General features: G+C 64.0%; 1 protein-coding gene across 8 annotated transcripts in view; it reads left to right on the top strand.

Moving 5' to 3' along the window:
• PTPRF (protein tyrosine phosphatase, receptor type F) overlaps nt 1-12,311 on the top strand; it is a 409,931-nt gene that overhangs the window by 379,641 nt on the left and 17,979 nt on the right. For all 8 annotated transcript variants that reach the window (XM_019501453.1, XM_019501457.1, XM_019501455.1 and 5 more), the window contains 3 exons: nt 2,279-2,376; nt 7,760-7,883; nt 9,570-9,745. In XM_019501453.1, the coding sequence (XP_019356998.1) occupies nt 2,279-2,376; nt 7,760-7,883; nt 9,570-9,745 (398 nt within the window). The remainder of the gene's footprint in view (nt 1-2,278; nt 2,377-7,759; nt 7,884-9,569; nt 9,746-12,311) is intronic.

The raw sequence follows: 12,311 nt of genomic DNA, 5'->3' as shown, positions 1-12,311 counted from the left end.
CTCTCTCGCGCCGGTCACAGGCCCTGCGCGGCCCTCGTTCTGGGGTGGCTTGCACGGCACTACAGCATGTCGGCGCAGGGGGACCATGCCGGGCGCCCAGCTCGCTCCCGACTTGACGGCGCTTCCCTTCACCGCTGCACGCAGGCCCTGTCCTCGGCTGCCCCGGGCCCGGCCGAGCCAGGCGCATTGCTGCCGCGGCGAAGCTCATCTCGGGTGCGGTGCAGGGCGGGAGAGCCCGGCCATCCCCGGAGGAGTCTGAGGAGACACGCAGGAGGGCGCACCAGGGCCCAGGGGTTGAACACACTCTCCTTTCAGCCTGCGAGCTGCAAAGGGAATTTGGCTATCGGGTCAAGAGCGGAGGCACAGGGCAGTGCAGGAGGGTGCTCTGGCACAGCTGGGAGCAGGCCTTGCGCCCAGGGTACCGTTCTGCTGCAGCCCCCAACACCCGGCATCTCAGGCCGGGACAGGCCCTCCGCTCCGTGCCTCTCTTCCAGCGTGGTCGGCAGTCTTTGCTGTAAATGCTAAGCAAGGAGACCCTCAACGGTGCCAGGGCGAGGGGCAGAGCCCCCCGCCCCTCCACGCTGCGAGCCGGTCCTGCTCCGGAGCTCAGCAGAGAGGGAGCAGCGTGGCGTGTGTGTGCGAGCGCACCGGGCTCTGCGCAGCCCCCTGCTCCCTTGGGTGACGGTGCTGGGAGCACTGTCCTGCCCTCGGTAGCAGTCACGCACAGGGATGCTCCCGCGTCATCGCCCAGTGACTTGTCACCTCCGCACAGAGCGCCCGGGCCCCGAGTGGCAGCAGCTCTGCTGCCTGGGCCGCCCGTCGCCGCCATCTGTGCCGCGCACGGCGGCTCCTGGCCTGGCTCCAGCCTGCCTCCCTGGTGTGAATCAGCAGCACGGGCCTATTAATAACAGCGATTGCCCACGCGGGGTTTCTGGGAAACCCATGAGCTGCCGGGAGCCTGTGTGGGCTGCAGTTCAGACGAGCCACTTTGCAGCCACTCTCCAGCTGGTTCCCCGTCCCTGCCACGGGGCGAAGGGACCGTTGGGGTCTGGGCTGCACGCCCCAGAGGCTGCAATGGGGCTCCCTCTGCTCTCGCTGCTGCCCCTGAGCGCCTCGCTGTCTCTCCTGGGGGGTGTTGTGCAGGGGGCTGCTCCTCCAGCTCTTCCCCAGGACAGGGTACATGCCAGGCATGTACCAAACCTCCCAGCAGGCTCCAGACCACTTGCTCTGGTGCTGTAGGGAGTGGTGGGGGTTTCTCCCCATGGGATGCCTGGCCGCACCTCAACTCGCCCCTGCCTTCCCAGGCTGAGCAGCAGCGAGCTCAGCGGTGATGGCCCAGGTGCAGGTGGCGGGGCACAAGGCAGCCAGCCCAGCGACTGGGAGTCCCCAGCCCTTGTCATGTGCGCAGGCTCCCTCCTTCCCCCAGGTGCTGGGGGCCCCGGGCTCGCAGGTCTGCAGGGCCCGTCACCGTTCTTTGTTTGCTCTTGCAGGCTCCTGCGGTAAGGGGCCCAGGGCCTTCTCTGAAAAAGGACGCTTCCTCGGGCTCTGGGAATCCTTAGGGCGGTGGTTCTCAACCTCCTCAGACTCCAGGCTTAGTTTTCACGTGTTTTTTGCCTATGGAAAAATAGTAAAGCTGTTTTTTTCTGTTGCAAAGACCTCAGGAAGACCACAGCTGTGGGTTTCTGTTGAAATCTCTGGGTTCCTCTTGTGAATCATGTTGGCCCACCTAGCCATGCAACATGGTGCGGCACCCCGACGGGATCTTGAAGCCTGGCAGAGTGCCGTAGCACTCGGGCTGAGAAGCACTCCCTTAGGAGTTAGCAATGAGCCAGGGAGAGCCTCTGGAAGCCAGTGTGTTCAACTCCAGCCTGGGCAGGAGCCCCTGGGAGAGCGCGGAGGTTTGCTCGGCCTGTTGGCACGACAGGGCTCCCCCTCTCTCAGGGCCTCGAGGCCCCGTGCCAGCTGCGAGAGTGCATAGGCCCTGCCCCACATGCCCGGTTGCTGTAATGCCCGGCATGCTCACCCGGCCATGAACATTTCTGCACATCACCTTTCTTTTCTGTCCACTGCCCCGTGTGCTCAGAGTGCGTGCCGCATGCCGTGTGAGCTCGCCGACCTCCCATCCATCCCGCCCGGCGCTTCACATCGTCACGCGTGTCCACGTACCGTCCTCCGCGCCCGCGTCTCTGGTTTGCTGTGCACATGCTGCTGTTGAGCGTGGCTCTCCCCGTGTGCCAGGCGGTAACCGTGTCCCCTCCCGCTCTGTTCCGTCTGGCAGGCATGCGCGACCACCCGCCCATCCCCGTGACCGACCTGGCCGACAACATCGACCGGCTCAAGGCCAACGATGGACTGAAGTTCTCGCAGGAGTACGAGGTGAGCCCGGGAATGAGCTGCCCAGACTAGCCAATGTCGGCACTGTGCCAGGCAGAGCCCGTGGGGGGACAGACTGGAGGGCCTAGCGGTGCCTCATCTGCTAGACATGCTCCCAGTGCCCCTGGGGAGGCCGTGCGGGGCCTGCCAGCTCTCCACGTGGGTCTCAGTCCCAGGACCTGCCCTGGCATGGTGGAAGCAGTCCCTAGCAGGAAGGAGCTTGCTTGTAGCCCTACCACACTGCAGCCATCCCGTGGCAACATGCACGAGCCATGCGTGCTCAGGGAGCAGGCTGGCACCACATGTTGCACTGTGGAGCAGTCACTGATGGCCAGGCTGATGCGGACGTCCTGGGGTACCCCACGTGCACGCTTTCCTCACACTGCCCCTCGGTCCTGACCCACGGGCCCTCCTGTCCTAGCCAGGGTTCCCATACATAGGGCTTTGCCAGCACCCCCAGCCCTGGCCTGAAGACTGCCCTCTGCTCTCAAGGCCCTGCACCCCTTTTCCCCCAAACCCTGTTAGGTTATTTCAGTCCTGCCCACTCCCGAGCACAGAGCATGGCCGATGTCCCCCATCCTGCATGCACGCAGCATTGCCCGATGCCTCCTGCCCCTGCCCAGAGTGCCAACCCCACCCCATTCCAGGGAGGAGAGCTCGCCAAACCGGGGGGCTGGTGGGGTGGCGTAAGAGCATCAGGTTCTGGCTGTGTCTGTCCCTGCTGTGTTGTGCACTCCTCTTCCCAGGCTGGATGATGGGTCTGAAGGATGACGCTGTTAGGGGACGTTCCCACACAGCCGTTAGAGCTGCTGTGCCAGGATAAATGTTTGCCTGCGCTTCCAAGCAGCCCCTCCAGGACCCACTCCAGCTGCATGGGCCTTAAATCATGAATAAAGCCCCTGCAAGCATTGAGAGGGAATAAACTTGGGAAGCGTCCTCTGCATGCATCGGCACTGCCACCTGTATTGTCACCTGTTTGTGCCAAGGGGCTCCCTTTGCTGCAGCAGAGCTCCCTGGATTTATGGGGTGTGACCAAGACGTTTATCTGCAAGGTGAGATTGTACATGCCGGGAAAGAGGGAGCCATCTTGCTGGAGGCGAGGGCCACACTCCAGCCAGCCAGGAAGGTGCAGCATGGGTGGAGGATGCAGGACGGGATAACCGAGTGGGTGGGTTACCTGACGTCGGGCACATGGGGTGTTCTCTCTGGGCACACTGTGAGCTTGCACGTGTGTGAGGGAGCGGTCCCCGTGCAGCGGGGGTGCATGCCCGCCTGCTGCATTGGTTCCCACACTCACATCTTCCGGCCCGATGCCCCTTGGTTGAAACCAAGCCCTGCCTTGAGCCGGCTCAGTCATGGCTGAAGGCTGTCCGGAGGATGCTGCTGTTCCATGCAACCTCCCTTGCTCCAGCTGCAGCTGTACAAAGCCTGCAGCTCAGCACTGGGCCTCTGCCCCATCTTGGGAGGTGGCACGAAGTGCATTGCGCGGGGCACTCTCCTCGCTTCCCCCTCTGGAGAGCATCCAGGCTGGCAGAGCAAGCTGGCCGGTGACGCTGCCCATCTGAGCTGCCGATGGTGGTGGCGTTCTTTCCCTGCCGCCCACCGTGCTTGGCTCTGGATCTGGGTGAATCACCAAACACGAGCGGGACAGAGCGTGGGTGCTGGAAAGTAGAAAGTCACATCCTTGTCAGCGGCAAGGGGACAGGGGCTCAATGCAGCTGTCTTCCAGCCCGAGAGGCCTCAGCTCAGAAAACCCTGGGCAAGACCTGCACCAGGTGCCCTTGGTCTCATCCTATTTGGTTCGTGCCCGCACCAGAGCTTGGCTCCACTAGCTGTCCTCTTGGTGCGGGGGGCAGAGGGGCTGCTGGGCAGGACGGAGAAGCCTTGCTGGTTTGAATCGGGAGCGTGGGGACATTCTGCAGAGATGAGGGCAGGCAGCACGGTGCAGCGCCCCAAGAGATGGCCGCACAGCTCGGCGCACACGCTGCAATAGCCCCTGCCCTGGCTTCTCCACTCCACCAACCGCCCCAGGCCTGTGCAACTGAGGACGGTGCTGGCAGAGCCGAGCCCCTCCTGTCTGGCTGCAGGAGGGCAGCGCATGAAGGAGGCCACAGGAAGAGGCATGTGGGTTGCAGACCACCCCTGAGCCCACGTACTGTCTGGTTAACTTCAGCAAGAGCCACATGCGAAGGGTTTTCATGGCCTAAAGCCTCTCCGTGGGCTGTGGGGGCCATTTTGTACACAGCGTGCTATCCGGAGGTGCCAGCAGCAGGACATAGTGCAGATATTTAACAGCTCTGTAGCCACAGCGGCTGGCTCCCTGGAGCCATCAGGCTGGCTCTTGCACTGGTCATGTTAGTGCAGTGATGGAGGCACAGCTCCTGGCCGGCCTTGGCTCCAAGCCAGGGCAGAGACCCACAGGGATGAGCGCTAAAGGGTGCAGCCTGTGGGTTGGCTGCGCTTGGGGCAGAGAGCAGCTCTGAGCCCTGTGCCAGGCTGCTGTTCTGCTCCCCAAGCTCCTGCACCCCGGGGGCTGGCTTCCCTGGGGCATCAGGCACTGGTCCCAATGTCCCTTCACTGCAGCAGGCAGGAGGGTGGGGATGAGATGGCCGGAGCGGGGCCCGGCCATGTCATAGGAGTGTTTCCCCCTTAGCCTACAGTGAGATTCAAAGTACATTTACAGCCCAGGTTTGATGGAATTCAGTCCTCTCGGCCTGGCAGTGATTTATCCGCTGCCTCTCGCCTGCTGCGGCTGTGTTTGAGCTCCCTCCCTCGGCTCCTCTCGGCACTGCAGGGAAGAGTGGTGCCCAGCCCTCCGGCAAGAGGCCACCGGCTGCACCACTCCTGCCCACGTGTGCTGTTGTCAGGCCCTCCCAATTAGCTGGAGCCAGAGGCCTGGGGGTCGGGTGCAGCTGCCCTCATTAGCACATGCCCACAAGCCAAACACCGCTCTCAGTGGGATTGGCAGACTCAGGCTCTGGCCTCATCTTCGGCTCTGGGCTGTCACCTACCTGAATTACAGGCCCAGCTATGCAGGGATGGGGGTGCAGGATGGAGAGCTGCCGTGAGCCCCCCTGGGGTCCCTTTGACCTGCAGGGCAGGCTCAGGCGAACTGTGGCAGGGATAGAGCCAGTCCCTGCTGTTCTGCAGCATTGCTCTGGGGGTACACAAATCTGGGGGGGACAGTGGCGTGAGCGTGTCTGGGGCACTCAGCTGTGTGCAGATGCATCCAGCCTGGGCTGGGCAAAGCCGGCAGGCTGGGTGCCGCAGCAGAGCCCGGCCGCCTGCTCTGCCCTGGCCCGGGCCTTGCTGCTACCGTGTGACGGACCCTGTGCAGGGCCTGCCTGGTGCACCAATGGCCTCACAGAGAGGGGGCCGTGGGGCCGCGTGATGGGAGCAAGCAGTGATCAATCCCAGAGCACATTATCTCCCTGCCTGAGACACCGGCTGGATTAACAGCGCTCAATGGCTGTGCTAATGTGGGCAATTCCCAGGAGCTGGAAAGCTCTGACGTGCCCGAGGAGCTGCCCGCCCTGCTCAGGCCTGCGTCGAGCAAGGAGTGGATTAGACCAGACCCTGCTGGGCTCCGCAGTACATGGCACGGCCCCAGCCCCTCCGCTGTCCCCTCACTTTGCCCGTGGTCCGTGCACAGCGCCGGCACGTGAAGCGGCTCCGTGACAGAGCGGGATCTGCACCTCTCCAGGCAGCCGTGGCTGGGCAGGAGCATGGCGTTACCCCTCGATCGCCTGGGATGGGGTATCCCCCCACCCTCCGACCGCGTGCCGCACAGCACACTGGGTGGGCTTCAGCTCCTGCTGGCTCAGTCCTGGAGGAGGGGGGCGAGGGACTGATCTGGGGGCTTCTGGGGCTGCTCTGCTCCCTCTGGATGAGACTAATAGGCAAATTGCCCTCGTGATTAGCCCATGGAGCTGAGCTGAGCCGAGCAGGGGGCTGGCTGGGCAGGAGCAGGGACAGCCGCGGGGGGCGCATCCAGCCCCCGCTGTGAGCCCTGCGTGATCCACCGGCTCCGTCCGCGGGCCGAGCCGCTCTCAGCCTCACGTTTATTTACTCATTTGCTTGCCTTAAAGGGGGGAACAGGTGCGCATTAATTCATCACCGCTGCTCCAATTAAATCATTTTACTTCTAAATGAGCTGCTAATTTGCAGGAGGATTTAATTAGAGCTTCTTCACACCCAGGTGCTCCTTTACTCCTGACGTTCTCACCTGTTTGCCCTCCTAGGGGGTGCTGGTGATTAGCCCCCGCCTGCGCGGCCTTGCTGCACGTCACAGCAATTACCTGAGCGCAGCGATGCCGAGGCTGGGGGCTCTTGGCCTCCCCGGTGCTGCCTGGAGGTTTCCTGTCCTGCGTCCGGGTCAGGCTCCCCCAACCGCGGGCCCGCTGCACCGCGCAATGGGTTGAGGGTTGCCGTCCGACGGGGACGCTGGCCTCGCTGCCCCACAGTTGTAGCCATCGGGGTCTGTCCAGCTGCAGCCGCCCAGGCCATGGGCAGCAAAACTACCTGCAGCCAGATGAGCTCGGGGAGGGCTCTGTGCTGCCGTGTAGATGCACCCGTAGCAGGGCCGGCAGCACTGCCCGGGTAAACCCCTGTTGCCTTCCCTGCACGCGCATCCCTGCAGCCCTTCCTCACAGCCCACAGCTTTGTCACCACATCCCTCCAGCCTGTGCCCCTTGTGCGCCCCTGCCCCGAGACAGCGCGAAGGGAGCGGGGAAAGGGCCCATCAGCCGTGGGCAGAGGGCCGCGCTGGGAGAGGAGCAGCCCTGGCTGCAAAGCCAGCCCAGAGCCATAGGGCTGGCGTCTGCCCCTGCTCCAGGCCGCCGTGTGCTCCCGCTGCCTGCTTGTTATGCTGATAATAGAAGATTACAGGGTTCCCGTCAGAAACATCTATTTACACTCCGCTCCCCAAACCGCCCATTAGCCTCGCTGTGAGGTCGCCACCTCCCTGTGAAATCCCACCAGCCCGGGCCTCCGGGCCTGCCAGTGCCTCGCGCCTGTGGGGTGTGCGGGGTAGGAGTGCCGCGTGCCATGTGCACGGCGAGGGATGGAGCTTCTCCCATTGTCCTGGCACGGGGCAGCGTGAGGAGCAGCTCTGGAAACCAGCTGTGCACGGGCTGAGCAAACAGCAAAACCAGGCTCCCTGCTCCTGCCCTGGCAGTGGCAGCTCTGGCGGCTAGTGGATCTCCCCGCCAGGCTCTGGCACCCCGTCCTTGCAGGAGCCTTGGTGTCCTCGCTCCCCGGGCCCCTGCGAGCCTGAGCAGAGCACGTCTGGGCAGGGCGGGGGTGCTGGGAAGGGCCACGAAAGCTCATCTCGCCCCGGCAGCCGTGCCGCGGTGTGCAGTAACCGCTCTCCTCCCTCTCTCCGCAGTCCATCGACCCCGGGCAGCAGTTCACCTGGGAGAACTCCAACCTGGAAGTGAACAAGCCCAAGAACCGCTATGCCAATGTGATCGCCTACGACCACTCGCGCGTCATCCTGACCTCCATCGACGGTAAGAGAGGGCGCCAGGGTGGTGCCTCCCCCATGCCCATCCCTGCAGGTGCTTCGACGGGGAGCCTCCAACTGCGATGCCCGGGCTGGAGCGTGAGGGCTCCAGAAATGAGGACCACGCTCCCAGCACCCCAGGCTTGCTGCTCCCTGCCCTCCCCTGCTGTGCAGCCTGGCTGGCTTCCAGCCCTCGCCATAAGCAAGTCAGCAGCTCCCAGGCACATCCCTCCCAGCCCTGTGGGTCCTTTCTTGGCCTTTGCACCCCACGTGGCGCAGCCAGATGCGAGGCGCAGCAGCTCCCGGGCGCCCGAGCCACAGCCACTGAGGCATTGCGCCCTCGGCTGCCCTGTTTGCGGCGTCCAGCGCTGTGCGCAGGCAGCTACCGATCTCTTCAGTCGGTGCTGGCATATGGTGCGGGCTGTCGCACCAGCGCCAGCATCCGAGTCTCGTGCAGACACCCGCCCACGCCAGTCTGGGGCACGAGTAGAAGCGCCGCCCGCTCCGGGGACGCAGGGCGAGTGCAGCTGATGATGGGCGGCCCCGTTGGACGGGGGGCTGGCGCTGCACTGGGAACGGAGCCGCCTGTCTGAGGCAAGTGGGCCGCTCGGCCCCAGAGGCACGGCCAGGCTGGCAGGGAAAGGCACGGGAACCATGTGAAGGCCTCTCTTCTCCCCGACTCCACCTGCAGCTGGATGCTGATTTCAGCACCTCCTGCGCTACGGGAAAGCCTGCAATCACAGTGACTCCGTTTCTGTACCCGGCAGCAAAGTGCCTGCCAGATCCCTCCGCCCGCTGTGGCACGAGCCTCCCTGGAGCAGAGCCTCCTTCTCTGCCGGGGAAGCTGGCTCCAGCTGATCGGCCTCAAGGCTCGGGGCTGTGTCAGGCCAGGGTGCCACCCCCCACCTCTGCCCAGGCTTCACTTCCTCGGGCTGCAGGAAACCTGCTGTGAGTTTTGGGGGTCCCGGACCTGCTCCCTGGGGGCACAGGCAGGGTCACAGCTGCCTCTGCTGAGCAGCGCTGTGAATCCAGCCCCAGTTGGATCCTTCCTGCCTTGGCTGTCCTGATGCAGAGCTGCATGTGTCTGCATCTCACGGGCACTTCCCTGGAGGGACTCGCACAAGTGGGGTTGCAGACAGGGGCTACAGGCACCTGGGTGCGTGGAAGGGCTGAAAGGGGGCTGGTGTGCAAGGAAGGCGCTTTTCACGGCACAGGGGAGTGCAACAGGTTGCCTCCATCAGGAACGGGCCAGGGGGATGCTGACGGGGTTCCCCCATCTGCGGGTAGGAGCCACAAGCCAGCGCAAAGCTAATGAAGCCATTGCAGACGCTCGAGCTGCGCCGAGGCCAGAGCTAATAGCCGTTGCATTTAAGACGATTATTGCAAGCTGTTGCTTGGGGCAATGTGAGCTCCTTCGTATTCCTGCCTGGGAACCCCTCTGTGTGTGCACGACAGCAGCTGCGCGGGGCTTTCGTGCTGCCTGATTGTCACGGCAGCCTGTTGGTTACCAGAGGCCCCTTCCCATTTACACATGGTCCCCGACCTTCGCTGGGCTCCTGGGATGGGCTTGGGCAGCATCTCACGGGCTCCAGGTGAGGCAGGGGGTGTCAGGACTACCTCAATCACGCCAACCCACTCCCTGCAAGCCATGCGGCCCGGCGCAGCCTGACACCTCGGTCCTTTGTCTGCACAGGGGTGCCCGGCAGCGACTACATCAACGCCAACTACATCGACGGGTACCGGAAGCAGAACGCCTACATTGCCACGCAGGGGCCCCTGCCGGAGACCCTCAGCGACTTCTGGCGGATGGTGTGGGAGCAGAGGACGGCGACCATAGTCATGATGACCAGGCTGGAGGAGAAGTCCAGGGTACGGGGAGCCGCTCTCTGCTGGGGATGGCACGTGGGGCAGGACAGGGCCACGGGCACAGCTTGGGGCATGAGCAACCTTCTCCTTGACGCTGGAGACGCGTCTCCCCAGTGCTGGCCCTGGGACTCTGGGCAGCGGGCGGGTGGGGAGAGTATCCCTGCAGCCCCGGGGAGGCTGGCGGCATGATGGGGAGACGCTGTGCAGCAGGGGTTGGGGGTCTGCGCAACCACTGGAGCACACCTGGCTTCTCTGCCTCCATCCCCCATGTATGCACGTATGTGTCACCCACCCTGACCCTGCGTACCCACGTGCACAGGGGCACGTCAGCCCACACTGCCCGAGGGGACGCCAGAAGCCGTGAGGTCCTGCACTGTGTGGTGCAGAAGCGCCAGTAAATAGCACAGCTGCCATTGCCCTGCTGCCTGCAGCGTCCCAGGCAGGTACGTGGAGTCACCACGCTAGCTTGTCCCCCATCCAACAACACAGAGCTGCTGAGATCAGACACGCTGGAGGTATCGGCACCCTGGGGCCAAGAGCAGGAGCCGGGTTGCTCTGCGGTCCCTTATGGCAGAGGTTCCCACTTGCCCCCCGCGAGGCGCGAGCACGCGTAGCAAGCGCACGGTGAGCACCGACCAGGCCCATGGGCTCCATGCCGGGAGGCACCGGCCATCTCAGTTTGCTCCTGCAAGTCGTGCAGCAGCGAGCGCGGGGCTGGCAGAATAGTTTCCCGTTGCCATGCCGACGGCAGGGAGAAGGGGCGCATGCGCTCATGCTGCAAAGCACTTGTTATTTTTAGGCGAACGGGCTCACCACAGAGGAGCAGCGCATGCCAGCTCGGAGGGCTTGTGCACAGGGGTCTCCCTCTGTTTGAAGTGCTGATGCACAGGTTGGGAGCCTCATCCCACGCGCCGAAGGGCCTGCGCCAAGAGCTGGGCACGAGGAAGGGGGCTTTGCTTGCAGGCGGTCCAAGGACTTGGGGAGAATCGATCCATGGCTTCCCCAGGGGCACGTCCACACAGCTCCCGTGCACGCTGCCCACAGCGCTGAGCCAGCATCCTCCAGGCTGGCATGGGAGCCAAGCAGGGAACGGCCAGAACCGGGCACCTCTGTGCCCGCTCCACACCCTGCATGGCAAGAGGCAGGCTCCAGAGCAGGGAGGGCTAATGGCCACAAGCCGCCAAGGAAAGCGTGTGGGGCCCTGGAAGTCTTCAGGCTTTGAGGTCGGAGAAGACCATTCTGGACATAGATGCCTCGGCCCTGGGCTCGCGTCCCCATCCATCCATTTGTTAGCAGAAAACTCCCCAGGTGCGTGCCCTTCTGGGACAGCGGGGCTCTCAAGGCCCTGCCGGTGCCCGTGCTTGCCTCGTGCATCACGGCCGCGGCTGCGTCAGCCCTTAGCAACCTCCTGCGACACTGGTCAGTCCTGGGCACGGTGCACAGTGCAGTCCCGGGGCCCGGCTCTCAGCAACAGGCCTCAGGGAGATGAGCCACTTCCGTGGCCGTGTGCAGCCCCCACCCACTGCTCCCAGGGCACAGGCTGGCTGTGGGAAGGAGCGGTCTCTTCTCCCCTTGGTGCCTTTGCTCCTTCCTTCGCCATCCTCTGCCTGTCTTGCTCCCTGCAAAACCCCAGTGTGGACGGTGGCACCAGGGGCCAAGCCCAGTTCCCTGTGCTGGGAACTGCAGCGTCCCAAAACTTCAGCCAGCCCCTGGGGCAGCCCTGGCAGGAGGTCCCCACCAGGCCCTGGCCTGCCAGCCACCTGGCTCCTGTGCTGTGGGGGAGCATCCTTGCTTCAGAGGCCGTGCCCCGAGGGGCGCGCAGCCTCCCCCGGGCTGAGCCCCACCGCTGTGCTCTGGGGAGACAGGCCACTGGGTCGGCAGCTGCTGGGCTTCCCTGGGAGGCAGCAGTGCTTTCAAGGGCTCCCAGGCCCCGTGATGGGGGAAATAAGCTGCAAGGAGAAAAGCATCTTCAAAGAGCATCAGCCTTCCCGGCCGGCAGTTGCAGCCAGCTCAGCGCCCGCCTCGCCTCCCCTTTCAAGTCTGCAGGCGCGTGCAAGGGAAATGGCTGATCCTGGACACTTAGCAGCCTTCAAAGCCTTTGAAGCTTGTGGTGGCAGCTCAGACGTGCACCGGGTGGAGATTGGTGTTTCCCAGTGCTGCACGGGGGCACAGCCCACCCAGGTCAGCTACAGCAGCACCCGGGAGCCCTCCTCGTGCAGGGTCTCTGCCCGTGCCGAGATGTCCTCCTGCCCCTGGGTGCGGGAAGCTCTTAGGGCGGCTGCAGCTTATTGTGCAGGAGACGGTCCAGTGAATACTGGACTGCTGAGCGGGGGCTCGACCACCTGGGTGACAGCAATCATCGCCTGCTGTGATTCACCATCCAGCACAAGGTGGCAAAGGCTGGCAGCAAGGCAGCAGCCCTGGACTTCAACGAGCTAAGGAGAACAGTCAGGGAAGCGCTGAGGTCCCGGAGGGGAGAGAAGTCGGGTGTCCAAGAAGAGTGGTCGCTCCTTAAGGAGACAATCCTCCAAGCCCAAAGGGAGGTAATCCCAACACGGATCAAAGGGGG

Source organism: Gavialis gangeticus, unplaced genomic scaffold (genome assembly GCF_001723915.1).
Source record: "Gavialis gangeticus isolate Ggan-Ray unplaced genomic scaffold, GavGan_comp1, whole genome shotgun sequence".
Taxonomy (NCBI): Eukaryota; Metazoa; Chordata; order Crocodylia; family Gavialidae; genus Gavialis; species Gavialis gangeticus.
The sequence above is the reverse complement of the archived record's forward strand: the minus strand, read 5'-3'. Positions and strand labels throughout refer to the sequence as shown.